This window comes from Bactrocera oleae, chromosome 4 (assembly GCF_042242935.1).
Source record: "Bactrocera oleae isolate idBacOlea1 chromosome 4, idBacOlea1, whole genome shotgun sequence".
Classification (NCBI taxonomy): domain Eukaryota; kingdom Metazoa; phylum Arthropoda; class Insecta; order Diptera; family Tephritidae; genus Bactrocera; species Bactrocera oleae.
In genome coordinates, this window is record NC_091538.1 from 60647594 (window position 1) to 60674552 (window position 26959).

Here is a 26959-nt window from a genome sequence, read left to right on the forward strand (position 1 = left end):
TGGTGTTATTTGAAAACTTATTTATTTAATGCAAAGTAAAATAATTTAATAAGAGATATATGTAGATATTTCGCATTCAGTAAAAATTGTAATTGTTTTGCATTATTTTGCCGCAGCATTCACAATAAAACTTACCTTTTATTGTCAAACACATGAGAACAGCTGAAATGTATTGTAAATAATTGCTAGGTTGATAAATATGGAATATGGAGTTCGGAAAACAGACAGCTTTGTCAAGGACATTTTTACCACAGATGATAAATGCCTTACCGATGAAGAAAAAACTCGTTTAAAGGCACAGAACAAACGTCTGGTACCGGAATTTAAGGCAAAGAAACTGGAAGAACAAGCTCAGCGTCATTGGGATATATTTTACAAACGAAATGAGACTCACTTTTTTAAAGACCGCCGTTGGACAACACGTGAATTTGAGGAATTGTTGGATTTTGAATGCGAGACCCGTAATGGAAAAATTGGGTGCAGTAAAGAGCAGCGGCGTTTGTTTGAAGTCGGTTGCGGGGTGGGAAATTTAATATTTCCATTAATAGAGGAACAACACGAGAAAAAACAGGAAGCGAAGAGTTCCTGGTTTTATTATGCCTGCGACTTTTCGCCTCGTGCCATTGATTTTGTGCGTTCAAATCCACTGTACGATGAGCAGCGTATAGACGCTTTTCAATGTGACATTACCACTGAACAAATATACGCACATATCCCGGAGACCTCTTTGGATATTGTTACAATGATATTTGTATTATCTGCTATACATCCGAATAAATTTGGTATTGTTGTAGAAAATATTTACCGCTTACTGAAACCTGGTGGTGTTGTGCTTTTTCGAGATTATGGACGTTATGATATGGCACAATTGCGTTTCAAACCAGGCAACAAAATAGCAGAGAATTTTTACATGCGACAAGATGGAACAAGGAGTTACTTTTTTGCAGAGGGGGAATTGGCGTCATTATTTACAGACTCTGAAAGGTTTGAAGTTGTTGAAAATTCGTATGTGCACAGACGTACTTTGAATATTAAAGAAGGTATAGATGTGCCTCGGATTTTCTTACAATCCAAGTTTCGCAAGAGATAACTGTAAATACGACAGTACAACGGATATTATTTTTGTTTATTGAAAATCGTTTATTAGTTGTATTATTTTAATTTAATATTAGTTAACATTTTTTTAATAACATGGAATAAATACATTTAAATATCATATATCTAATTCTTTGTTTTGTGATTCAAAAGGAATAATTATAGTAAGATTACCATTTTTTGCTAGTGGCTTACTGACTAGTTGTTTATTCTATTATATTAACTAAACCTTACAAAGAAAATAGTGATGTATGTTATTTACATTGGAAGGGAATTGAGCTAAAGTTTGTATTAAACAAAATAAAGAAGGAATCAAGACAAACTAAAATATTTTAATGCCGTAATTTTGCAGTTTATTCGTTTAGCAAATCAATTTGCAATTGATGGTGCATAGTCCCTGTGCTTATAGCCATTTTCCAACCATTATTTAATTTTTTTTTTTTGTATATCAATATAAATACATGAGTAATATATAAGTTTTTAGGTATGCACTTTATATGGTAAATCGCTTCTATTATTGTACTATAAAATCGGTATTGTAATGAATAAAACATTCAAAAATAAATACTTATATTACTGCCAGGTAATTCAAAAGTCACACATTTATAACCTTCATGTATATTCATTTCGAAATTGATAGTTTTTATTCAAGATAAGAAAATTTCCAAAACTTATGTATGCAGTTTAGGCCAAAGTCATTTTTTTTTTAGAGAAGAAATGAACAGATGTGAAATTTGCAAACAATGTTTCCCAACTGATTTTAAGTACACATTTACTGCAGTACACAATAATACCATAATTTTTGCTCTTCCGTTGCATGTGTCATTTAAATGTTCGTGCACAAAATAATATAATATTGAATGTGTAATAACAATTTATATTAGATTTTCGTGATAGTTTACTAAATTGTATTGAATTTGTGTTTGTTTTGCCTTAAATCTATTAACACCGAATCACCAGTATTCATTCATTCTATTCATATCTAGCAACAAATATTTATATATACATATATTATTTATTCTTAAGTTAAAATTGAAGTGCAAATAGATATTGTAATATTTAACAGTTTTAAGCATAATTGTCGCTCAATAAAAATAAATGTCGGAAGCTTTTCCCAACATTTGGCACACACGCAACAATCGTTTAATTGCTTTCAAACACAATTTAAATTCCTGGAAGCATTATAGCACTAATCTACACCCACATCACCTACTTTAGTGCTGCTTCCAACACCGATAGGGCCCACAAGCTGTGGCATTTCAATGCTTGAATCAAAACTTTTTGTTATCAAGTCACTGCTTGTGATTGAATTTGTATTGCTAGCTATGCTGCTGTTATTTAACATATTACTGCTTCCACCGCCCCCATTTATTTCACTGTCAATACTAAAGCTACCACTGCCATTCTCATTAGCAAGTACCGTTTGCATGGGCAACATTTCTGTGGTATCAATTGAATCGTATGTTTTGCCTTTCACGCCCACTGAAGATGGACTTTTCTCGAAATCGGTTAACGCTATATTATTGCCCTCAGCTTGTAATTGTAGCAAAGAGTTCCGTTGAGTGTGTTTTTCGAATTTCCGAAGCGGTGGCTTTGGAGGCTCGCCGGCCGCTCCAGCTCCAATTATTTTTCCATCCTTTTCTTTCTCTTTGTCTTTATCCTTTTCTTTGTCTTTAGACTTTTTGAAACCAGCAATTAACGCTTTATGTGCCTGAGCTTTTATGCCTTCCATGCTAGGACGTATGATAGAATTTCGCGATGACGTATTTTGTGTTTGTTGCTGGTCTTTAAGATCGACTTCTTCAGTAACACTAGCCAACATCGGAGGAGCTTGTGGCATTGTGAGATCCTGAACTTGTATGGGGATATCATCAGGTAACTTTTTAGTACGGAATGATGCATTCGTGATCATTGATTTGGAAATGGCTGTGGTCACAGTATTCGTGGCAGGTGTAAGGGCTACGCTAAGTCCCATAGGCCCATCACTTGGCTGGCCGGAGGGGTTTGCGTGTAATGAATTTCTCACCGCACTCGTCACAAGTATCAGCTCCGTATACATTTCAAAACATGCACGATGATGGATGTCGTCTAATGTTTGTATAGCCACAGTTCCAAAACCATTAAACATTGCAAAGTATATAGCATGTACCAACTCTACTAGGAATGATGAGGAAAGTGGAATACGCGGTATTATTGACTTTGGGACAAGTGCGCCACCCGAATCAGAACTTAAGAAATTCATATTAGCGTTATAAAACCATGTTAAATTAGGAGTGTGTCATATACTTACCCATAAGAGATTCGATGTGCGTGTTGCTTTGAAAAGCCTTGATTAACTAGCTGCGATGCCACACGACAAAGATGTATTAAAGCTGATTTTTGCGTAAGACTAACTTGCTGATTATAACAAAACATTAATGCAGTCATAATACGTAGCCTATTCTGCGCGGTAATCGCCTCAATCTGAGCATGTGGGCCCCACTTAATTTCTCGGTTGCAGTTTTCTTCCCAACGCCGCAAATCTGTCATTGGCAAATTTTTTTCCTCATGGTATACTGACGCTTGTGCTAATATCGGCATTCGGAAAGTAACTAAATGTTGACCCCCGTCTTCAGTGGATATCTCCGCATTGTAAATGCATATTAGCAATGTTTCTACACTACGGGCACCTTTTTTGTCACCAGCCGCGACGGCATGCAGGTAAGTATAGATCAATACTGGAATGAACTGTAAAGGAAATTTTCGGAGAGAGTCCTCAGAAGCCCGATAAAATGAAAGGAATTGCTGACAAATTTCATGAACTAAAGTTTCGTGTCGTTGTCGTTCACTAAATATGGTATAAATGGCTTCAGCGATTTCAGGGTCGGTTTCATGCTCCACAGCGAAGGTTGTAACTTCAGCTGGCTGGCCTTGTATACGGCGGTAATCTGCAAGCCAGTCTTGTACAATTGACTCCGCCATAGTAGTTTTCCACAGAATAGTTTGATTTCTTCTACAGATTAACAGATTTTTCCACGTGACATACACTTGTATTTAGATTTTAATAAAATTAATTAATGAATAAATGAAAATTTGTTTTTGACGTAACTTTTTACTGAATCAATTTATCAATTCGTCATACAGGTGCTTCTTCAAAACATATTTACGAGTTCACAATAAAAGTTTCAAGGTGAAGTTAAAAGTCGATGTTTGATAATAATACTTATATTAACAAATGATTTAAGATAATAACTAAAAATATACAAGTATTCCCTTTGAAAATCCATTTAAACTAATATACAATTCTTTGATTGATTCAAATATGTAATATTATAAGTCATATTATGATATCTGAAAGACTGGCATCCCTTAGTATATCAACAACCGTTATTGCATCTGATCTGCTGTCACAAAATTAAAGTTATACCAGAGAATGTTAAATAAATCCAAATTCTCTGGTTATTCTGAGTAAAAACCCGTCCGCTCATAGTTAAATTGAAATTTCAGTTTGTCAATTAATTAATTAATTAAAATGCTTAAAAATATGCCGCATGTTTACCTATATCCACATGGTATAATATCATATTTTGTTTACAGCATTAAACATCATTCTATAACCAAAATTTAAAATATTTATAAATAATTATTAAGGCGTTTTCTGCTATGCGCATCCCGTTTTAACCCCTCTCCACTCTAACTCACCTTGGCCGTCATGTTGGCTTTGTTGTGAACGTACGCTTCAGAGGTGGCGAAACTACTGTGAATGGGACGCTACTCCCTTATACGATGGAAATATATAACAATAAATAAAAACAAATCGGACAGAATTATAAAAAAAATTATCTTGCAGATGAAAAATGATTCCTGGTGACATTGCTGATGACAATAACGAAGACGAAATAAATGATATTCAAAAAAAGTTTATTAATACAAAAGGGAAATGTAGTATGTATTTATTCCTGTGTTTACCAAACGAATGTGTTTTATTCACACTAATTTTTGCTTGCAGAAACACATTTTCGTCCGAATGACATATACCTTGAATTAAAACTAAAAAAACGTGTCGGTAAATGCAAAGGAGCAGCGCGGTTGCCTCCAACCAAGAGACCTGAAACTTTAATGGCACAAAGCGACAATGATAAACCACCAAGGAGTTATAACACTGTACACGGTGATATATGGTACAATGTTGCGGATCATATTAAACCTGAATATGTTCAAACCTTTGCTTTGATATGTCGTCAAACAGCAGAACTTGTTAATACACAAAGATTTTGGAAACAAATTTATAGAAGTTATTGCCAGAAATCGAGTGCTGATACCAATTCGATACTTACATTGCCTGAACAATTGCAGTCGCATAACGTACTTAACTGCAAGTTGGCCATAATGCGTGCTCGTGTGGTGGAATCACTATTTCTAACCTATTCACCATTATCAAAACGTATAGCGAAAGGGTATTCCCTAACTAAATTAATTGGATGTTCTTATGTATCTTCATGGCATGAACAAGAAGAGTGTGTATGGATATCATGCTATAAATTTTGCAACAGACGGCAAAACATTGCAGAAATCAAAGAAGGCCGTGATTTCAATGAAATTATCTCAAATGATTGTGAAATAGACGACTGGGAGGATTTGGCAGAAGGCAATAATTTGGATTCAAAACCAAAATATATTCCTGCCCAAAACCACATAAACGAAGGTGTGAGTTTGTTAGTAATACGCTGCGAGGGTTTTATACCATTCCCCACCCCCCACCTGTTTTCTGATAGTAAAGGATCGCGTGTAATGCTGTTAGGGATGCGACAAATGCTTGCTAAAGACATGAGCGCCATAAACTTACAATTAGATTTTGGAAATTCTTTTAGTAAAATTATTACTACTGTGAAATATCCAAATGTTGCAAGCGTTAAAGCTTTTCCTTGGTGGCACCCCGACTTCCGAAAACATATAGTAAATATTGTTCAATAGATTTTTTTAATGGACTTGTACAAGGCCTTAGTAAATTTAAAGGTAAATGTATGGTTTAGGTCCCCCAACCAAGGAGGCCTCAAAAATGAAATTTTTTTTAAATCGTCTTTTTTTTTACGCGTAGATTACAAATCCGTGAGCGGAAAGTGAATTTTTTCAATATTTCTATTTTTTGTTTGTTTTTTCAAATACAAAATACATATAGTAAATATTGTCCAATATATTTTTTTTAATGGAATTGTACAAGGCCTTAGTAAATTTAAAGGCAAATGTATAGTTTAGGTCCATCAACTAAGGAGGCCTCAAAAATGAAATTTTTTTAAATCGTTTTTTTTACGCGTAGATTACAAATCCGTGAGCGGAACGTGAATTTTTTCAATATATCTATTTTTTTTTTCAAATACAAAATACATATAGTAAATATTGTTCAATATATATTTTTTAATGGAATTGTACAAGGCCTTAGTAAATTTAAAGGCAAATGTATAGTTTAGGTCCCCCAACTAAGGAGGCCTCAAAAATGAAATTTTTTTAAATCGTCTTTTTTTTACGCGTAGATTACAAATCCGTGAGCGGAAAGTGAATTTTTTCAATATTTCTATTTTTTTTTTGTTTTTTTTTCAAATAAAAAATTGTGATACATTTAAATTAACTGTTTTATTTTTTTCTTTGAAAAAATCACGGATTGTTCAGGTTTTTTGGTGTATTTACTCCTCTTCTTCATAAACGTTTCTGAAAATTTATATTAAAATATCAATGTTAGTGCACTTTTATTGTGATATTAATAATTACACATACTCTGCATCGTGATGAAAATTATCATCGAGGTTGAGAGCAGCGAAAAAGAGTTTGACGCGATTGAATTATGAACACCCCGGTTTTGGATCGACCAGGGTTATTTTTTTTTAAGCGCGGCCGAAGGCCGCCACTGCAGAAAGCAGTTTGACGCGATTGAATTATGAACACCCCGGTTTTGGACCGACCAGCGTTATTTTTTTGAAGCGCGGCCAAATTTCGCCAGTGCGGAAAGGAGTTCGACGATCTCCGATATTCGGCCATACCATCAGATCGCGGCGCAAAAGAAATTGTGACTGTTACCTTCAGTATATTTTTTTCATAAGAAAATGTGTAACACGCTGAACTGATAATTACAGCTAAGTGATCTGAATTCTATAGAATTTTGCACAACTAAGTGACTTGAATATATGATATGTGCAAAATGTGTTAAATAAATTTTGTAAAATATACATAAATTATTGAAAACATTCACGACTCACGGATTTGTAATCTACGCGTAAAAATAAGACGATTTAAAAAAAAAATATTCGTTTCGATTCAAAAATATCGATTATCAAATTTTCGATAACAAACAAATCATTGCGACTGAATGAATGAAAGAAGCAGAGCAGAAAATATTTTGTTTGCGTGGACAAGTACAATAAAATATCTTTGTTTGATACATTGAAATAATAAAAATGAATGTGAGTTAAATTATCAGTTATTATGCTTGTATTAACATTTTACTCTTTACAAATGGTGTAGGAAGCAGATATTCCGATTGACATCCACACCTTGAAGCTGCAGGATTGGTTAGTAAGCAGAAGGATTGTACCCAAAACTATTCAAAAGAATATCAAAGATATACGAACAAAAATTTCAAATGCTCTCCAGGATATGCCAGCCAATGATCAACTGATTAAATTATTGTCGGGGACCAGTAAGTGAAATAACTACCAAACTTCTACATGCGAAAAAATTTAAATCGCGTTTGTTCTTTTTTTTTTGTTTTTGGTAACAGACATAAACTACTACCATTGTAAAGAAATTGTTGAGATTCTAAAACAAACCGAAAAGGACACCAAAAGTGTATTTGGAACGTATGGAAGTCAAAGAATGAAGGACTGGCAGGAAATACTCCGTCTTTACGAAAAAGATAACGTCTATCTTGCAGAGTCCGCCCAAATATATGTGCGCAATGTGAATTATGAAGTACCTGGTGTTCGAAAGCAAATGACAAAATTAGAACAACAAAGTGATGAATGTTTAAAAAGGGTTCAAGATCTTGGCAAACCAGAATCACAGTTATTGGCCGAACATGCTTCACTTTTACAACAGCTGGGGGTGAAAGGCGAAAATTTGCGAGAAGAATTTTTACAAGTTTTGTCTAAGTTACCAGACATGTATGCCAATTCAATACGTGATGTTAGCAAATTAGAGGAGGCAATTAACTTATTCTCTGAAGGAAGTAATAAACAAAATTTACACATATTACGCCACCTGATCGAATTTGGCAACACAACCGTGTATCAATATGTGCACAAAGAAGAACCTTTAACTGTTGAAGAACCTCCAATTAAATTAAATTTAAATGGTGATACTTTGGCTAGTAGTACAGATGAAATTGAAATTGATTTTGGTGGCGATGATAACGGAGGCACCTCCTCAACAATATCGGCAGAAATTATTGATTTCGGTGAACTCAATTTAGATGGCAACAACAGCGCAATTGATTCGGATGGAAATGGAGGTGACATTGACTGGGGTGTTGAAAGTGGTCCGAATGAGGCTGTAGAGATAAATTTTGACATTCCTATTGAAGAATACGGTATAGTTATTGAGGGCACTGGCATGGATGGTGGAATTGCAAAAGGTAAATTATTTATTAATAATAGACAGCTCTTCTTATTAATATATTTCGTCTTTTAAAATAGGAGAACAAGCTTACACAATTCTTGATTCACCCACTTATCGGGATAGATTTCTCGATGAAATTTACGAACTTGATGCATTTTTACGTATGCGACTATTTGAACTTAACCAATTGGACGCTTCTAGCAATATTATGTTTTCGCTTATGGATAGCATTTTCACATATGATGCAGAGAGCATACGAAAAATGTTAAGGAACATTGAACTAATTTTAGGTGAAGTATGTAACGAGCAAACCCGTCACCTTTTCCAATTAAAACATTCGCCTAAATATGCTGATTTGCTGGCAACTAAGTTACGTCAAATGACAAAGGCCGTGAGTAAAATACGCGACACGAAAGAAGTTCTTAAAATACGTTCTTTGGAATTAAAACGACAACGCGTAGATTTGAACCCAGTTTTAGCTGAGCTAATATCACAAACGAAGAAGCTCCAATTACATATTGAGAATGATATTTCCAAACGTTACAAAAATCGTGTAGTGAACCTGATGGGAGGAGTAAACTAATGCATTGTTGATATATTTGTGACAATTATGTATAAATCTGCAATTTTTAAAATTCTCTGAAACATGTACTGTGTCTAATGCTGCTAATATTTAGTAGATAATAATTATAAAAACATCGGAAAATAAAAAACTCAGCATTCTCACAAAATACAATTTTAACATAAGTTATTAAAACAAAAATCTTGACTTTACATTGCACGCTATGCGAGCAACACATTTTGAGTTTTTCAATCTCTTCTGTAAGCCCGTTGTAAGGGATGCTGCCATATAATCATACATTTATTTAAAATGCAGATAGTTTTTTTATTGTTAAGAGTACAATGTAGTTAGGATATTTTCTAGCAATAATTTTTTTTTTTAAGGAAAAAGATGGGTAAAAATTATTTAAATATCGGTTAAGTCAGCTTTATAAACACATTTGTTCCAAAAACTTTACTTACGTTTGTTAAAAGTGGCAGCTCTATTGTAGTCTGCCAAAAGAAAATAACATAAAACAGTTGTCAGATATTTTTCGTTCATTCATTCAGTCTTTGTTTTTCATTGCATCTCGCTAAATATAAAATCTAATAATTCCGAGCAAAAGGAAACAAAATTTTTCTAGTAACTAGTAAAGGAGAAAAAAGCTAAATCGACGCAAATTTTAATTCTATGCAAATAATTAAATAATCTCATTTATCCAAGTTGTGTTCGTGCTGAAAATTGAAGTTCACGACAAATCCATAAACCAAAATACATACTTATTAAAACCAAAATTGTCCAACAATTGCTCAAAAGGATAGATAAATTGAAAACGGGAACTAATAAAGAAAACATATATTTTATAAAAAATCGAAAACGTAGGAATTAAAATTACGGCAGCAAGCGAAAGAAATAGCAACGGCGGCGTAGAAAACTTCGTTTAGCTAAGTTTGCACATTTTTGGCAGCGCCGCCAGCATCAAGTTGAAGGATAAAAAATATTTATATATATCTACATAATAAAAATTAGTTATTAACAATATAAGGCGTTGAACACGACAACCAGTCGAGAGGATGACCTCTAATTTGCGTCAAATCCCATTGACCTGCAGTGGTCATACCCGTCCCGTAGTGCATTTGGATTTTAGTGACGTTTGCGAGAGCGGTTACTTTCTCATTTCAGCGTGCAAAGGTAATTATAGATTTACACAACTTAAAATTTGCAGGGATTTACTAATTAATATATACAGTAATATTTTATTGTCGATGCTCTACAGTGATATAGACATTTAATTGTGATGTCTTTTACGTCGGTTGTGTGGTAGCTTTTTGAAAGTGATGTAGTTTACAAAACTTAAAAAATATTTGATAAATGCAAGGTATATTCCTTAAGTAGTCAATAATATAAGCAGAAAAGGGAAAACTTTAGTATAACGTCCCACGCTTTCGGGGATAAAATGGGTATGGGTGGATAGAGGAGATCCTCCAGATCAAGAATATATATAGATATAGCCGCGGGAAACTTATAGTTTTCGAGATATTTGGGTTTAAAGTTCAAAATTTCGACTATTTAAAGTACGCATTTTTCCCATTTCGAATGAGTTATACACTTATATTTTCCACTTTTATATCCACTAACACTTCACTAATTCGTTTGTACACATTTATTTTACATTATATAGTTCAAAAATAGTTTAATTCAATAATTAAAATATTGTTAAATTCTATTAATTCTGACAATAACAAAAGGGTTGCAAAATTTCAAATAACCAGTGTTAACTTATCGACATCTTTTGTAATTGAACTAAAAGAAATTAAAACTGATAATACCCCAAATACAGGTATCCAAAACCTAGAGAAATAAACTATTACAAAGCATTGATGTTAAGTATTATGTTATACCCTTTATGACAATATTACTTTTTTCTTGTAGAACTTCTTTTTGCGTTGGCGGCCTCCGGCCGCGCTTCAAAAAAATAACCCTGGTCGGTCCAACACCGGGGTGTATCAAAATATTTTTCGCGCAGAACTTCTTTTTGCGTTGGCGGCCTTCGGCCGCGCTTCAAAAAAATAACCCTGGTCGGTCCAACACCGGGGTGTATAAGGTTTTTTTGCGCAGAACTCCTTTTTGCGTTGGCTGGCTTCGGCCGCCCTTCAAAAAAATAACCCTGGTCGATCCATTCACAACCATTTTGTTATTGTCAAAATTAAAGAATGATTTAAATATTGAAATAAAGCTATTTTTGCAGCATCTAATATAAAAAAAATTTCTAAAAACGAATTAGTCAAGTGTTAGTGGATATAAAAGTGAAATATATAAGTGTATAATTCATTTTAACTCGCAAAAATACGTACTTTAAATAGTTGACCTTTTCAACTTTAAACGTAAATATCTCGAAAACTATAAGTTTCCCGCGGCTATATCTATATATATTCTTGATCTGGAGGATCTCCTCTATCCGCCCATACCAGTTTTATCCCCGAAAGCGTGGGACGTTATTCTAAAGCCGACCCGCAGAAAATTATACACATTTTCTGTACTTGCTACATAAATCGTATCTCATGAAAAAATATGCAATACCTTCATCTGTACAGTACTTCTTCAAGTACACTTTTTCGTTGGTTTCATTGCCTAAGGCAAGCCTTGACCTACATTCTCTGATGACGTTGTAAGTGATCACCACGGATCACGAACGTAGTGTGCAAAATTAGTTGAGGCGAAATGTGTACTGCTCCAAACGAAACCAGTTTTACATTTATGTTCTATCCTATCTGTGCTAATTGCTTATGTTCACCCAGCCGGTAGTTGATTGGTTGGCAGTTGTTTAAAATTGAATTCTACGCGTTGTAAAACAAACAAATGAGTTGAAAAATATCTCGCTGTTCGTGGCCTCCGACGATCCTCTGACTTCCCCAGTTTGCAAAATACATATTTTACGAAATTGTTTCCATTGCTCGCGCTATAAGCTTTGCTGCACAACATTACGCTGCAACTTGTTTCGTTTGCCGTTGATAGTTTCTGTATATAGCCGCTAGCTGCGTGTTTTGCTCATACGGGAAGCACCTTGAAGTTGTCGCATGCTTTTTTGCTTTGCATTTATGTTTTGTTGCTATTCACTTGTTTGTTTTGTGCAGTTTTTTATTTTTATTTTAAATGTAATCAATTATATTATTGTTGGAGCATACTACATTTTCTACGCTTTGTTTCTCAATTTATTTGTTTAAATTGATAAATACAAACAATGCGTTATTATTAAAAATTACATATTTATTTATGAAGTCTGTTGGTAAATAAGGAAATACTACCAGAGATGGACAAATATTTAAGATTATTAATATTACCTAAATTACAACTGTAGAATGCAATCTACATACATATGTATATATTTACTATATGTGGAACAATGAATTTAAAGGTATTTCTATTTCAAATCTGAAGTCAAATCCAAATTAGTTTTATGTTTGCATTTCCTAATTGTAATTATCATGATTTGTGCGTGTGTTCTATCAAACTTGCTCCTTTGTTATGCGTAACAGTTATGCTAGCTATGCAACAGTTAAATGCATATAATATTGCAATTAAACAGCCGACAATCAAGCACATAGACAGATCAATAAATAAAGATAATTTATTATAAAAACGCCTGTTCACCTTGATTTAGAATGTCTACATGATTAACAAAGTGCGCGAAATTTTCAGTGCGATTGCCAACGGCACGCTATTAAAATAACAACAATTGACAAAGCGCAGCTGCAAAAAATTTTTCAAAGGCAATTGCTTTTATATAAAACATGAAAATACGAAAGTATAGCAATGAACCAAGGGGCGTGTAACAGGGCATGTATATATTTCTTGCATATACATACATATGTACATATTTATTAAACATTGCGTTTATTAATCAGCATATATTGTTTTGTTTAATACTAACAGCTCCTAATAAAACAACACCATGCACTAATATTTTTAGTTTCGTTTAACATTATACAAATCTTAATGTAACAAAATAATTTTACTAATATTTGTAAGAAAGCCGCCATAAGCAGTAATAAGTGGTTATATATCATAAATCGGCGATTCACTTCGAAAAATTTGGGGTTCCTTTGATTTCATTGCCGTTCTGCAGAAGGACCTCCGAAAAAACTTGTTGGGCCGTGAGAAAGATTTTCTGCTTAAAATTATGTCAAATCCAAAAACCAAAAAATTTATTTCTATAAATGAATACAGGTAATGATCGAATTTTTTTTTACACTATGACGGCTTGCTAAAAAAAGTAGTTTCGTGTGAAAAATTTAAAATTCAAAGCGGCTTAAAAATCTTTTTATATAGATATATATTTCTGCGATCATTATCTAAAAAATATATCTAAAAAGATCGTGCGCTCCAGCCATTACAGTAAACATTTTTTTTCCCGACTTTGAAAAAGCATTTGGAGAAATCGTCTTTAAAGTTTTGGGAGCCAATTACACTTAGTCCGAAAATTCTTACAAATACACTCATATCTCTGAAACTTTTTGTCAACTTTAAGTTTTTGGAGAACATTTAAAAATTGTACAAAAAATCGATATTTAAAAATTCACAAGTGTATGTAACCACCTAATAGAATAGAATAAATAAATATTAATGAAATTCTATAAAGATTCTGTTCAACGTAACGGTATATGATGCAATGGCAATGTTTGTTCTAAGCAAAGTACTAAGTGTCTTATAACAGCATCAACAAACCACAATAGTTTTGCTTTTTAAAATTTACCTTTCACTAATGTGACTCTTAATCCGTTATACCTTCAATTAATTTAATTTCTGTTATTTTTTTCTGAAAATTATAGTGACATACATATATACATAAAGTGATTTTTTTCCGTTGCCGATTAAGTAAGTGGTTATATTAGGTACTTGGGTCGGGAAAGGCAGCTGCGCATGTATTTTTACAGCATATTATAGAGGCGATACATTGGCACTGTTCTGCCTACACTTTACATGCATACATATGTATATATGTATATACGAATGTAGAAATGAATGTTTGGCATACTAGTCGTGTATTCGACTCACTAGCCGGTGAGTCGCACTCAGGTCGTTGGCATTGATGTAGTCATTGAGTCAAGGTTGCTTCCGCTTTTTTGTTTTTGCGCTTGTCGTCGCTTGTTTGTTGTAAATTTTTGCTGTAGTTTACATTTGTTGCTTTGCGCCTGCTGCATTTTATTTGTACATTACCACTTTTGCAATGCAACATATACATAGATATGTACAAACATACATACATATTTTGTGCATTTATATTTTTCGTTGTATTTAAGTTTTTTTTTGTAACGTGTGTTGCTGGACAGGATTTCAACGATAAAGTTGGCCTTGCTGTGTTTTCCTTTGTAGATTATAAAGAGTGCAATGTTCAAGGTGTTTTCTCGGATATTTTTTTTATTTTGATGTGGAGAGGTTTTTTAGTATTTCAAATTCTAGTTTATTTCTTTGACTCTTAAATTTAAAAATTTTAGCAGCTGCACTTTGTCGCAAATTTCAATAGCAATAAATTCAAATTAAATATTGTACAAAAGTTGTTAGAGCACTTTTATTGATATTTAATTTTTTTTTTTTAATATACTTTCAATTACTACAGATGGTAGCCCTATGTTGCGACAAGGAGACACCGGTGATTGGGTGGGTACATTCGAAGGTCACAAAGGTGCCGTTTGGGGTGTGGCGTTGAACAGGAATGCCACTTTGGCCGCTTCTGGTGCTGCAGACTTTACTGGAAAAGTTTGGAATGCCGTTACGGGCGGTGAAATCCACAGTTTCCAACATAAGCATATTGTGAAATCAGTTGCATTCGATACAAATTCAGAGAATATTGTCACCGGTAGCAATGAGAAATTGGTGCGTGTATTCAATATGGAGCAACCGAATGTCGAACCGGAACTGTACGCCGGTCATGCAGGTGCTTTGAAACGTGCACTCTTTTGTCGTGACGATAAGTGTATACTGTCTGCAGCTGAAGATAAAACCGTACGCTTGTGGGATCGTTTAACTGGCAATGAGATACAACGACTGCAGTTTCCCCACAATCCGAATAGCTTAGAAATATCGGCTGATAATCACATTCTAACAATAACACATGGTTCGACCATCAGCTTCTGGGAAGTGGACACATTGAAAAAGCTGAAAGAGGTGAAAGTGCCGACTAATGTATCGTCGGCTAGTTTACATCCCGACAAACATGTGTTTGTATGTGGTGGTGAAGATTTTAAGATGTACAAATTTGATTATATAACCGGTAATGAAATTGGTGAGTATTTAATGGATAAATATGTGTGTGTAAAATAACAAATATTTAACATTTATACGCTATTACTTTCTTCACAGAATCCTTTAAAGGTCATTTTGGTCCAGTGCATTCTGTGAAGTTTAGCCCGGATGGTGAGCTGTATGCCAGTGGCTCTGAAGATGGCACATTGCGACTTTGGCAGACAACTGTGGGTAAAACCTATGGGCTCTGGAAGTGCACCGAACCGGGCGAATTGAATAATTCTATGAATTCACCACGCGAAGTACATGCCAATTAGAGTAAAGATGAATGCGGGTGAAATTCTAAAAAGAAGTCGAATCCCTTTTCGGCATCAAGAGTGAAAGAATCAATAATTCATAAGGGTTAAAATTTATTTTCTTCAATTTTTGAACTACAAATATTTTGCAAACCTATTATATGAATTTGAGAGTAAATGATTTGTAATAAATTTGGAAATTTTTAAGATCTTAAAATTTTTTTGAAGAACGTAAGAACTGATAATAGCATTTACTTCACGGAAATATTAAATAGCTGGCAAAATACTGTATTTTATTCCAAATTACTTTTTACTTAAAAAAAAAAGTAATGAACAGAAATGATGATTGAGCATATTTTAGTATGTAATACATTAAGTGATTTCAAATAAATACGTACACATTTTCCTACTTAGTATTTTTCATTTATGTTGTCATTGTTATTCACGGGGGAAAATAAATAGTTCGTTAACATGAAGTGTGGAAGATTTATATATGTGTGCCTGTCGCCCAACCATGCAAGTAAATTGTGGTGAAGTTGAGCATATTACCGCCTTGACGTATTTCTGGTCTTTGTTGCAGATGGTCAAACCAGCGGGAGAGATTTAAATAATTTTCTTTTTCGACCGGTGAAAGAGATTTCTGCAAAATTAAATATTAGAACAAATTATATACTATGTTTATGAGAAAACTAGCAAGGAATGTTTTTAAAACTTTGATAAGATTTGAAAAACTTGGTTTAAAAAAAGAACTTACCATCAAATTGTGGATGGCATTAAATATAGCTAAATCCGCTAATGTAATAAGATATCCTACTAAGTAGGATTTAGTGCTGAATAGATTATTGAAGTCACGTAGTAGTTGTTGGGATATATGTTTGTCTTTGGAACCAGGTGCCACATACAATACAGCAAATTCAATCCATTGGTAGACGTCCGCGGCAATTTCGCGTGTCGCTGAACTGTTGCGTGCAATCTCTGATTTAGATTCTTGTGCGAGTGCGTTAAGAATAGTGGCAAAACCAGATACCGTGTTGTTGTTATTCGTGCGAGTGATAATCTAAAAAATATGATTAGTTTTTATTTTTAATTTCCCTTCATTGCTAAATACTTGTAGACGTCTGTAGTTGTATACCTTTTCAGAATTAAGCGTTACTTCACCAGCTGGAACACCAAGGGTTTTGGCGATTTTAGTAATAGTGTCGACTTCACACATTCTTAACTAATTTTTTTTTTTAATTGTATTGATTTTATTAATTAATAGAATATTATAAGTTAGTTATCCGAACTATTTCCACGTGAAATACTTTTTTGTTGAATTGCAATGTTTATTAAACAGCTGTTTAAGTGCTGCCAGATCATCAATTTACTTTTATTACGAGTATGCTTCCGACAAATAATTCAATAGAAAATTTTCGCGAATATTTTTTTGTTCGTTGCGTTCGCTTGTCTTTTATGAACGAACAACTGTTCTTTATTACGTTCGTTCAAACATTGGGCTTGGGATTCCCCGAGTTCTGCGTTAACTTAAGGGCCTCGTAAGTTATGGCATATTGCAGTAAAAATATGAAGACGGTGGACATGCCCGTTAAAAGCTACATTAAAAAATGACTCTCTGTTACATACATATGGAAAATAATGTTTTTGTATGAAATGTTTTTCTTACTGTTGTAATAAATTTGAGATTTAATTCTGCAACACCGCAGACAATATTTGTTCGCGTGTTTATGATTAATTGCAATACAAAATGTGTGATCTGCAAATAATAATAAAGGACAACAAAAAATTTATTTGGAAAAGAAAAAAAAAGGATAACCAACTGTATCCTCCATTTCCGTATTTTGGCCACCAATTTCATTCATTATTAGGACTGTATTATTGTTCTGAAAGAAAGAATAAATGAATACAACAAAATTCTCGTTTCTAATCATAATAATATTTTCTGGTAAATATACTAATAAGACTAGATTTCTATTCGTGCGGTTTGTCGAGAGATGCCCCAACTTATTCCATTGTTCAATATTCCGAACATCCGTTGGAAAGCTACTGCTCTGTTTATGGCATACATCGCTGAGTTAACGTGCCAAAAGTGGTTTGTACTACAATATTTAAAAGCGCTTATGTTGTTTTGGAAGGCGACTAACGTCCTCGACGGTCAAAAAAGTTTTAATATGAGGAACTGAAAGCATTACTCGATGAAAATTGTTGCCAAATACAAGAAGCCAAATGAATTGAAGTCAAGAGTTCCAAAAACGCTTAGAATTGTTATAGCTTCAGATGGAATGCTTTGTATAAACTGCTATTGATCAAGTTTTTTTTTAATAAATTCTCAAATCTTAAAAAAAAACACACGAATATAGTTATAAACCCAATATTTGTAAATTCTACGGCTTCTTTTTTCGATTTCGTTTTATTTAGGTTCGTGTAGTCTTGCCACTAGGACATTTGGCGGAAATGAGTTGTATCAATTTTTGGTCCGAAGGAAAATATTGAATATTATGCTATGGAAACTGGAGCAATAAATCTACTCCAAAAAATTAACTTGATGCAACCGTTTTTCCCTCTACTTTTATCATTTCTGATCTCAATGTTATAATGTAAAAGGGTAATGTCTCCGATCAACAATAATAATGAAATGGAAGCGGCAGAATACGATAAAAAATAAAAGGCTAACAAAAAATCAGTTTTTATGAGAACACTTGCAAATAATGAGAAATAAAAAAAACTTTAAGTCCATTTATATTAACCTGACTCTGGATGTTATGGTTGTAGTAAAGTATCAGAAACATCTTAGCAATATGCATGGTCGTCCAAACCAACAAGTAGAAAATCCATGAGATTGCCGACATATTCCCCGCATCTACATATTTGTAGATCAAAAAAATATTCACCGCCAAATTTGTAAATGATCCAATGTATACCAAGACGACCGAAAATCCAAAACTATTATTCACTTCCTTCGTAAATACCTGTAGAGTTGAATAGAGTAGTCGAATACGTTGCAGTCTTTCATTAAAAATACGTGGACTATTCTTCTGCGAAAGCTCTGCGTGCAGGATTTCATTGAAGCGTCTCGAGCGTTGAGCGATAGCGTACAACAGCGTATAGTATTGAATGAGTGAGATGGACAATATTAGGTTCGGCAACAGATAGACGACGAGACTACGTGTGTAATTCAAGAAAATGCCATTACTGTAAAAGTAATTGACGCTGACAGTCGCAATGGCAAACAAAACTACCAAAAACACATGAGCTTTCAAGAAGCACGTTAAACGTTCATACTTCGGTTGTTTCTCAAAATTAACCAAGTTGTAATCAAAATCGGCTAGGGTACGCAAAAATCGGTGACATTTGTGACGGCCCCAATAACTGCTGATCATAATGTGGAATATATGAACTATGTATACTAGATATTCGCCAAAATATAACGGCTTGTGTATTGTCGGCAGGTCGATGTTGACCTGCGTGTACTCGCTGTATATGGCAACGATGAGACTGGCATATATAATAATGCACCAAATGATGTGCAATATGAGCCATATGTTAGGCTTTTTATTGTTGTCGGTCGGTACATGTTGATGTGCGTCATATGGTAGGCTTACAAAAATCTCAGAGAGCAATAAAAAATAATTAACTGCCCGATATAACTGCGTTTCCAAACCATCGACACTGGTGTGCTTATAAGACTGAGAGAACTGTGAGCGTTGCTGTATCTTTCCTTTGTTTGAACTACCGTGTACTATCGTCGGCAACATTCTGTGCACAATACACAACTAACTCGAAATGCACTCATTGCAGGTACTATAACGGTGAAGCGCAAAGTAACTGAGTTAAATGCTTTTAATTAATGGTATAGAAAACAGTTTGATTAATGAATGCATGTCGCTAATTTGGCTTTATATATAGGTCAGAGAAGGGTTGTTCTGCTCATCTCAGTGTCACACGAGGGAATAAGTTATTGTCGGCAGGTTATTGCTGAAGAATATGAAGCCATAACAGCTGCCTAGCTTAGTTTAAAAACATTCATTTTATTCGTTTTCTTTAAATTGATGTGCCAGTCTTTTCTAGATTTGTAGAACTGTCTTTATCCCTTCGTGTTTTTGGTGATTTTCATCTGTTGTTGTTGTTGTTTGACCAGTATAAAATATTGCCCATGGTTGGATATATAGGCTCGACTGGCATCGAATGGTTACATCTACTATTTCTAGCGGTGTCTAATGGATATCTTCAAACCTGATCTAGAGGAAATAGAACAACTGTCCCTTATGTTTAGCCCGTCGTAGCGATGCTAGCTGCAATAACATCTCACTCACTTGAAGGGACATACCATCAAATTTGGCCAGGACTGACGAAAAAATCTAGCTTTTTACGTATTTCAATACAAATATCGTCTTTAAAATACGCTCCTATTGAGCCAGTACAAGTATGCTAGCGCCTTCAGCGATTTTGTTTTTTTTTTTAATCGATTTGGTTTGCGCTCGCAGTTTAAATGGAAAAGTACGGCTCAAATGTGATCTACCATCTGATTACATTTTCCCCGGACTGGTCCATTTAAACTACACTATACTTAAAAACGATTTGATTTTCGATTTCAATAAGACATGGTTCTACATATTTTAAGCCTTTTCGAGGGTTTGATGGATTTGTGACAATCTTTTCCTTGGCAAAAGTACACTCGAAGATTTGTACATCTGCCTAGTAATGACAGCTATTAGATAAAAAGTTGTAACTGAGATGGAATCGTAAAATAGATTATAAGAAGGAAATATAAAAGAACGCTTCGAATTGTTCTTACCAGCTTAGAAACATGTTATATAAAGAATAGCTAACTTTGAACGTAGGATCAAAACTAAAATTCATTTCGAATAAGGTATATAAAACGATCCGAATGTTGGTCCATAATGTAGACATTATATATAATTTTTTTCGTTATCGCATTTAATAGATTTAATAGTCAAGTATTATGCATTTACTCAGATGCCATTAATCCTGTGTAGTCTAAAAATCATAGTTGCCGGTAAATTGTCCATTAAAATGTTAAATTATTATACAGTAAAAACATACCTCTTTCATATTATCTGCAAAAGTACACAACTCAGCTCAGGAAATCTGTGGTATTATAGCACAGTAACGTGACTGAGGTGTCATGAGTATCACGCTTTAGTTTTTATCAAGATTCCAGAATAAAAGTGTATTAAGCCGAATTATAAACCGAATGCAATCTTAAATAGGTAGATTTCTTTTAAGAAGCAAAAGCTTGACTAATAGATGTTTTTGACAATAAATTCCAGTGAAGTGATGTTTAGAAAATTATAACTGTCTGCTTAGAAATATGAAGTAAAAAGCAGAAACCCAGTATTGAACGATGAAGTTTTAATGTTTATGCCACCGTATTATAATGTGACTAATGAGGTCTAAGAATAATGAAATTGTGGTTGTCTCTAGATCTATCCAGGAGCGTCACTTTCAATTTGTAGTTATTAAAGGTGTTGGACTAAAAGTCTACCAAGACTTGAAGTTTTGACATTAACTAAGTGCTATGGTTCTACATAACAAAAAATCTTTTAGTCGGTGAAGCTTAGAAATCGAGTATGTTATGAAGAGCCTAGCTTGAGAAAGCAATACTTATTATTTTCAATTAACATAGAGGGAGGTCTTATTTGGGTAAGAACAGAGAACAACTTGGCTTCTCTTCGTGTTACGACCTGACAAGAGCTTCTGGAAAGACGTATAACTTTGACTCGGGTCTGGAACAAAATAATGGTTAGTAGCTATTACAAGAAGATTATAACAAGATGATCTCTCTCGAGATAGGAAATATTTATCTAATGAGTATGTTACATTTAATAACATGTTCGTAATAACTATCGGAGGCAGTTTGTATTATTTTACTTTTTCCATCCTAATCTGTATAGTTTGTTAATATTTATATATTTTTTTGTAGCTTTGTGATAATTCCGGTGGTTACACAGAAATCTCAGCAAACTTTTGAAACGTCACTACAAAATGCGTTCGTTAACTCTGGAGCGCTTAATACGCATTCTCACTGTGATCTGTCAGCTATTCTGCATGGCACCGACACCGAAAACGAGACAACGAAAGTTGAAACGACTACGTTACTTTCATTACGTATACGCTTCCGTTATACTAATATACATTTACGTGTCCAGTTCGAATTATATTGCGAAAGTTGACCCTTCGCATATAACACTTAATACAATATTTTACCTGGGCGAAATCCTCGTAAATAATCTCGTATGTACATTTTGTGCGTTTAACACCTTTTATGCGGCATCTAATTTTCACAAAATACCTCAAAAGTTTTTACAAATCTTCAAGGAGTTGAAAGCGCTTGAACTGCCGCAGCAGCCTCCTGAGTATAATCTTTTGACAGTGCTTTACAGGAAGTTGTGCCTTTGCACTGTGGTTATTTTACTTCTGATCATAATCCCTTTAGGCTTGGTTTACATTAAGGTGGATTATAAATTAACTGAGTTTCTGCGCTTCTTAGGCGCTTATCAACTACCGAATATCTTATTACTACTTAAATTGGGTCAATATTGGTTAGCTTTACGTTTTACATATCTACTTTATAAACGTATAAACGAAACGCTCCTACAACGCATAAACCATCTAGATTTACATAGCTCACCGAGAAGGCATGAAGTCATTACTAATGCTATGCTTCCAAGGACCAGTGCGACTTACGAGGCTCACGACAAAACGTATTCTTGGTATAAACGTGAGTTTTCTAGAACAAATTTGGATAATTGTGAGATTTTGGAGCGGCTACGTCGCTTATACGCAGATTTGGATACGCTTCTGGTGCAAGTGATACATTATTTCGATGTAATTCTGTTGCTCAACTTTCTAGGATCAGTCTTCGGTTTTTCAATAACTTTATTTGAACTATACAAAAGTTTGAATTCACCACAATGGAACAGACTACTATGGCATTTTCACTATACCGCACGGGTTCTCATCATTCTGTTGACAAATAATGCAGTTGTGAATGAGGTAGTTCGAGTGAAATTTGTCATATGGAAACTTTTAATTCTTTTCTCTTTTCACATAGAAATCACGTACAGCATTTGTGCTTAATGAGTTCTATATTACATCGAAAGAGATGGAGCACGCGGTCAACCGTTTCCATCTACATCTAATGTTGCGTAAGCCTGTTGAAAAAGTATGCGGTGTAATTGAACTGGATTTAATGCTATTTATAGGGGTAAGTACTTGTACGCCATAATAATATTATACTTGCAAATATAGGAAATGTTTAGTCGAATTTCTTCCCAAGTAACTAATATTGGTTGGGTTAAGGCTAAAAAAATTTTACAAGGCACAGCCTTAAAAAGCTTAAAAAAAAACAAATTTTTGGGAATAAAAAAAAAAATTAATATACATTTTTTTGTTAACTTTAACTGTATATTTATACGTATTTCAAGAATGCACGGTAAAGTTTAGATATTTACGTATTTAGATAAGGAAAAAAATTAAATATTTTTCTAGTTACACGTGATCTCCGACGGCGCTAAAACAAAGGTCGTTTACAGCTGCAGTGATTCCGGCCTTCTCCGTGGATGATACTGAAAAAAATTCTTTTTTAGAAAATATTGTCCGCACAAAGACCAACAGTCGAAAAAAAATTAAAAATTTACAAAATGGGACGTGTTAAAGAAAAACGTAGAATTTTACCCACAACCGTTTTTGGTCATTGTGTGGAGAACTATATATCGAACATGCCAAAAAAAATTTGATAGCTATTTCATTTGTGTCCGAGTAATCACTCAAGTAAATTTGTATCTTGAGAAAAACTCGTTGAAAGATAAACTGATGGAGCTGATTGAACTGAGTGGCTACACTTTAGAAGACTACAACTCAAAAATTATTTAAAATATTAGTATGTTATTTCTAAAGGTATAACATATTTAAAATTAAAAAAAATCGATATATTTTATTTTTTATTTCACGCTAGGTATGCCCCTTAAACCATTGCCGAAGGACTTATTAGTTGATGTGAAATTTTTTAAGGTTTTAGTAAAGAATTTCCCTAATTATACCTTTTGCTATTATTAAGCTATTATTAATGAAGAAAACGCGTTCAAAACTTTTGACGAGCTTTGGGCGTCAAGTGGCTTCGGTTTCATCACATATACAATATTACAATATGTTTTATATTTAAGATTTCCATGTGGTTTTTAGATAGAATTTAAATTTTCTTTAATCTAGAATAGTGTAACCCTTTGAAGAAGGCAATTACGAAAGTCCTTAATTTGTAGATGACTGTAGCCAGTATTGAGTAAAAGTTACTCATACCACACGTATTACGCTATAGGTATTACTTGATTTATATTTTACTACATTATATAAAATAAATCCGAATCTGTATATACTATATAATTATCAAAAACTGAAATTCTATAATTTTTTCAGATTTTTAGCATCGCATGCCAATATGTTACATTTCTCATACAAATTGATTTGAGCAAGGGTCCTTCGAAGATACCAAAGATGGTCGCCAATGATATTTAAAAAAAATAATTTACAAATTAATCTAAATATATTCGTATATGTGAATTTTAGAAACAAAGAAGAATGTCTTCTTTAATTCATTATTTCAATTTAAACCGTTATTGATGCCTAGCAAAAAAGATTTATTATTCGTTGTGCATAATTTAGAGAACAACTGAGTGCCTAATTGTCAAACATTTAATTATACATGAGGCAATCATTATTCATTTTCTAAATATATATGTGCTTTTGTATGTGGCTATACTTGTATTAAAATTAATGTACTTTGCTTGAAAGGCTTCGCTTACTTTATTTACTATTAAATCATTTCGCATTAACTCGTCCTTAAATGTATTTGATTGGCTATTAACAGTCAATGGTCACGGTTCAATCCTAAGTCATATAAGTGCAATAAATAAGAATAGTAAAGAAAAGGTAGTCAGTGTCAGAAGATTCCCAAGTGCATATGTTAGATAAAATTTTTTTCAAATATTTCTATATAAATAGTGAACACGATATTTATATCCGTTTCAGCGATCAACGACTTTTTCTCGAGCTTAACTTTTTATGAACTTATTAACTTTTAAATATACAGAGTAATTTTTCTAACCAACGTTTACTTAATGTAAATTAAGAGGGATATTTCTATATAAATAGTTGAAACGGTAGTGATATCCCTGTCGGGGATCAATGAATTTTTCTCCAGTCTAACTTTTATTTATTAAATTTCTAAATATGCAAAGTAGTTTTTTCATCTAACAATTACTAGTAACTCCTAAAACTAAAAAAGATGAATGCAATGGGATATGCGAAGGCGGTTCGATAAGTACGTAGCCTCACCGCTCGATGGCACCACTATCGCTAAAGAAATTTCCTATCGTGTAGTATATTCTCATAGACAACTATTGTACAAATTTCAGCTGAATTGCACCGCCTTTAGTTTTGTTCTGAGAACGCGGGGAAGCGAACCTGTCCGCGGATTTTAGGAAAATGGAAGAAGGGCAATGTCTTTCGGTGATTCAATACTGGTTTTTGGAAGGAAATAGTGCTTGGTGGCTGTATACGGTAACTCTTCTTCTTCGATGATAATCGGAGATCAAATAGCTGTGGAAACAGTGGACTGCACCCGACGAATCTGCTTCTAAGGCTGTTTAAGATGTTTGCCACCGTTTTCTGTGATCTAATGATTAGCTAGAGAAAGAGAAATCCAAAGTACTCTTGTATGTTCATATATTGGGCCGATTTGATGCCAAATTACATAAAAAACGGTACGGTTTTGCAGAAAAAAAGTGCTCTTTAATCAGTGTTATTTCCGGCTCACATATTTGCCGTCGCCGTAGTCAAATAGGTCGTACAGGCGACAACTTTCTGTCTCATCTACCGTATACTCCTTAATTAGCTCCATGCGATTTTTGTGTTTAAACATGAAAAATTTGTTGACCTACATAAACTTGATTTATAAGATGGTTTAAAGAAGTAGGAACATCGCTGTGTCAAAAGAATTGAGCTACATAAAAGTAAACTAATTTGAGAAACGAACGGACATTTAAGCAAAATTTTAGTTGTTCTTTTGTAGGCTAATTAATGATGTAGCACGTTCGTAATTGTTTTTACAACAAATTCTATTACACTCTCTTCTTCTCTTTAGCGTCATGGTCGCAAAAATTGGTTTGAAGAAACGCCTATATAAACAGCACAAGAGGCTCTGCATTAAAGAGCCATATTTCTGTCTCATCTCTAAACTCTACATTGTGTGTCAATTATTTGCCGCAGCCCCGATATTAGATACTCCACACCGTAACTGTCGTACATTACGGTGTGTACATTATGTTTGGTGTTCCATTGTTTTACTTTACATTTCTGTGGTGAATTTTCACTATATAAATCGGATACATGATCCATTAATTACAATCCTTAAAATATTTTTCTCAACGGAACTCATAATAAATCCATTAATCGTTGCCTCAATTATATTGAGTATGTATTATAATAGCGAAGAATACCGCAGCATACCGTATGAGCTGCTCCGAATATATAAGGTCTATAGAAACTTGCAACCGAAACAGGTAAGCACTGGAAGCGTAATTTTTCGTGTGCTCCATATTGAAATGCTGATAATGGTCGGTGCTGTGATCCCTGTTATATCATTCTGTTTCATAGTGGATTACCTACGCACGGGTCCGTTTTTAATTCATTATATACTCAATGCAAGCGTATTCAGTTTAGCTAATATACTCATAACTTTCAATATCACGCAATTTTGGTTGGCACTTCGTGTTATATACCAGCTCTATCGGGGTTTCAATGAGATTATAAAGCAACGCCTAAAACGTTTTAGTTCCATAAATTCAGAAAAAAGAGGGCTGGCCAGTGAAGAGGTCTTTTATGCCTATACGACTGAGATCTCATGGTACCAGCGTGAATTTCTTAGCTTACGCAAGGAAGCGGTAAACAATTATGAAATTTTGGACTCGATACGTAGTATATACTTTGATTTGGACACCATAATGACACGATTGACTAGAGTATTTGGTATTACGATGTTGCTGAATTTTATCGGCTCAATGCTGAGTCTTTCCGTGCAATGTTTTGCCGTGTTTAAATTCTTTGATGCGGATAATTTTTTGGGAGATATTTTAATAGAAATGTACAATCGAGTGCTGTGGCTTTTCATACATCTTGTGCG

General features: G+C 33.8%; 7 protein-coding genes across 8 annotated transcripts; 4 read left to right on the plus strand and 3 right to left on the minus strand.

The window, feature by feature from the left end:
- The first annotated feature begins 34 nt into the window (after positions 1 to 34).
- On the plus strand, positions 35 to 1225 carry LOC106622394 (tRNA N(3)-methylcytidine methyltransferase METTL6). Its single transcript, XM_070108872.1, has one exon. The coding sequence runs from the start codon at positions 200 to 202 to the stop codon at positions 1088 to 1090; it is 891 nt and encodes a 296-aa protein (XP_069964973.1). The 5' UTR covers positions 35 to 199; the 3' UTR covers positions 1091 to 1225.
- On the minus strand, positions 1117 to 4231 carry Hyccin (PI4KA lipid kinase complex subunit hyccin). The gene is made up of 2 exons (XM_014241554.3): positions 3386 to 4231; positions 1117 to 3323 (listed from the first exon to the last, which is right to left on the minus strand). Exons 1-2 carry the CDS (start codon positions 4054 to 4056, stop codon positions 2285 to 2287), a joined length of 1710 nt encoding a protein of 569 aa, XP_014097029.2. The 5' UTR covers positions 4057 to 4231; the 3' UTR covers positions 1117 to 2284.
- A 587-nt stretch (positions 4232 to 4818) lies between these two features.
- On the plus strand, positions 4819 to 9418 carry LOC106622396 (CDK5RAP3 protein homolog). Of its 2 annotated transcripts, XM_014241555.3 has the most exons (5): positions 4819 to 5019; positions 5084 to 5781; positions 7591 to 7765; positions 7847 to 8698; positions 8760 to 9418. In XM_014241555.3, the coding sequence occupies exons 1-5, from the start codon at positions 4932 to 4934 to the stop codon at positions 9263 to 9265; spliced, it is 2319 nt and encodes a 772-aa protein (XP_014097030.2). In that variant the 5' UTR covers positions 4819 to 4931; the 3' UTR covers positions 9266 to 9418. The 2 variants fall into 2 exon arrangements, with proteins under 2 accessions (XP_014097030.2, XP_014097031.2); XM_014241556.3 differs by lacking the exons at positions 4819 to 5019; positions 5084 to 5781 and adding an exon at positions 6761 to 7529.
- Positions 9419 to 9777: 359 nt separating this feature from the next.
- wmd (serine-threonine kinase receptor-associated protein wmd) lies at positions 9778 to 16171 on the plus strand. The gene is made up of 3 exons (XM_014241548.3): positions 9778 to 10414; positions 14841 to 15506; positions 15584 to 16171. The coding sequence occupies exons 1-3, from the start codon at positions 10297 to 10299 to the stop codon at positions 15781 to 15783; spliced, it is 984 nt and encodes a 327-aa protein (XP_014097023.1). The 5' UTR covers positions 9778 to 10296; the 3' UTR covers positions 15784 to 16171.
- Positions 15860 to 17056, minus strand: AIMP3 (aaRS-interacting multifunctional protein 3). Its single transcript, XM_036378207.2, has 3 exons — positions 16895 to 17056; positions 16517 to 16819; positions 15860 to 16402 (listed from the first exon to the last, which is right to left on the minus strand). The coding sequence occupies exons 1-3, from the start codon at positions 16973 to 16975 to the stop codon at positions 16250 to 16252; spliced, it is 537 nt and encodes a 178-aa protein (XP_036234100.2). The 5' UTR covers positions 16976 to 17056; the 3' UTR covers positions 15860 to 16249.
- Positions 16947 to 19597, minus strand: Gr59f (Gustatory receptor 59f). The gene is made up of 4 exons (XM_070108873.1): positions 18507 to 19597; positions 17580 to 17642; positions 17426 to 17515; positions 16947 to 17354 (listed from the first exon to the last, which is right to left on the minus strand). The coding sequence occupies exons 1-4, from the start codon at positions 19512 to 19514 to the stop codon at positions 17247 to 17249; spliced, it is 1269 nt and encodes a 422-aa protein (XP_069964974.1). The 5' UTR covers positions 19515 to 19597; the 3' UTR covers positions 16947 to 17246.
- Positions 19598 to 21765: 2168 nt separating this feature from the next.
- On the plus strand, positions 21766 to 24569 carry LOC118683837 (uncharacterized). The gene is made up of 3 exons (XM_036378268.2): positions 21766 to 22776; positions 22835 to 22987; positions 24196 to 24569. Exons 1-3 carry the CDS (start codon positions 21766 to 21768, stop codon positions 24292 to 24294), a joined length of 1263 nt encoding a protein of 420 aa, XP_036234161.2. The 3' UTR covers positions 24295 to 24569.
- The last annotated feature ends 2390 nt before the right edge of the window (positions 24570 to 26959 follow it).

Coding starts and splice junctions, on each gene's coding strand:
- LOC118683837 (XM_036378268.2), top strand. CDS start 21,766: ATGCGTTCGTTAACTCTGGAGCGCTTAATACGCATTCTCACTGTGATC. Junction 22,777..22,834: donor ATAATGCAGTTGTGAATGAG/GTAGTTCGAGTG, acceptor CTTTTCACATAG/AAATCACGTACAGCATTTGT. Junction 22,988..24,195: donor ATTTAATGCTATTTATAGGG/GTAAGTACTTGT, acceptor TAATTTTTTCAG/ATTTTTAGCATCGCATGCCA.
- wmd (XM_014241548.3), top strand. CDS start 10,297: ATGACCTCTAATTTGCGTCAAATCCCATTGACCTGCAGTGGTCATACC. Junction 10,415..14,840: donor TCTCATTTCAGCGTGCAAAG/GTAATTATAGAT, acceptor CAATTACTACAG/ATGGTAGCCCTATGTTGCGA. Junction 15,507..15,583: donor TATAACCGGTAATGAAATTG/GTGAGTATTTAA, acceptor CTTTCTTCACAG/AATCCTTTAAAGGTCATTTT.
- LOC106622396 (XM_014241555.3), top strand. CDS start 4,932: ATGATTCCTGGTGACATTGCTGATGACAATAACGAAGACGAAATAAAT. Junction 5,020..5,083: donor TAATACAAAAGGGAAATGTA/GTATGTATTTAT, acceptor TTTTGCTTGCAG/AAACACATTTTCGTCCGAAT. Junction 5,782..7,590: donor AAAACCACATAAACGAAGGT/GTGAGTTTGTTA, acceptor CAAATGGTGTAG/GAAGCAGATATTCCGATTGA.
- Hyccin (XM_014241554.3), bottom strand. CDS start 4,056: ATGGCGGAGTCAATTGTACAAGACTGGCTTGCAGATTACCGCCGTATA. Junction 3,324..3,385: donor GCACATCGAATCTCTTATGG/GTAAGTATATGA, acceptor GAATTTCTTAAG/TTCTGATTCGGGTGGCGCAC.
- AIMP3 (XM_036378207.2), bottom strand. CDS start 16,975: ATGTGTGAAGTCGACACTATTACTAAAATCGCCAAAACCCTTGGTGTT. Junction 16,820..16,894: donor TAACGCTTAATTCTGAAAAG/GTATACAACTAC, acceptor CATATTTTTTAG/ATTATCACTCGCACGAATAA. Junction 16,403..16,516: donor ATGCCATCCACAATTTGATG/GTAAGTTCTTTT, acceptor TTAATTTTGCAG/AAATCTCTTTCACCGGTCGA.
- LOC106622394 (XM_070108872.1), top strand. CDS start 200: ATGGAATATGGAGTTCGGAAAACAGACAGCTTTGTCAAGGACATTTTT.
- Gr59f (XM_070108873.1), bottom strand. CDS start 19,514: ATGTTGCCGACGATAGTACACGGTAGTTCAAACAAAGGAAAGATACAG. Junction 17,643..18,506: donor ACCATAACATCCAGAGTCAG/GTTAATATAAAT, acceptor TCTTTCTTTCAG/AACAATAATACAGTCCTAAT. Junction 17,355..17,425: donor ATCTCAAATTTATTACAACA/GTAAGAAAAACA, acceptor TTTTTAATGTAG/CTTTTAACGGGCATGTCCAC.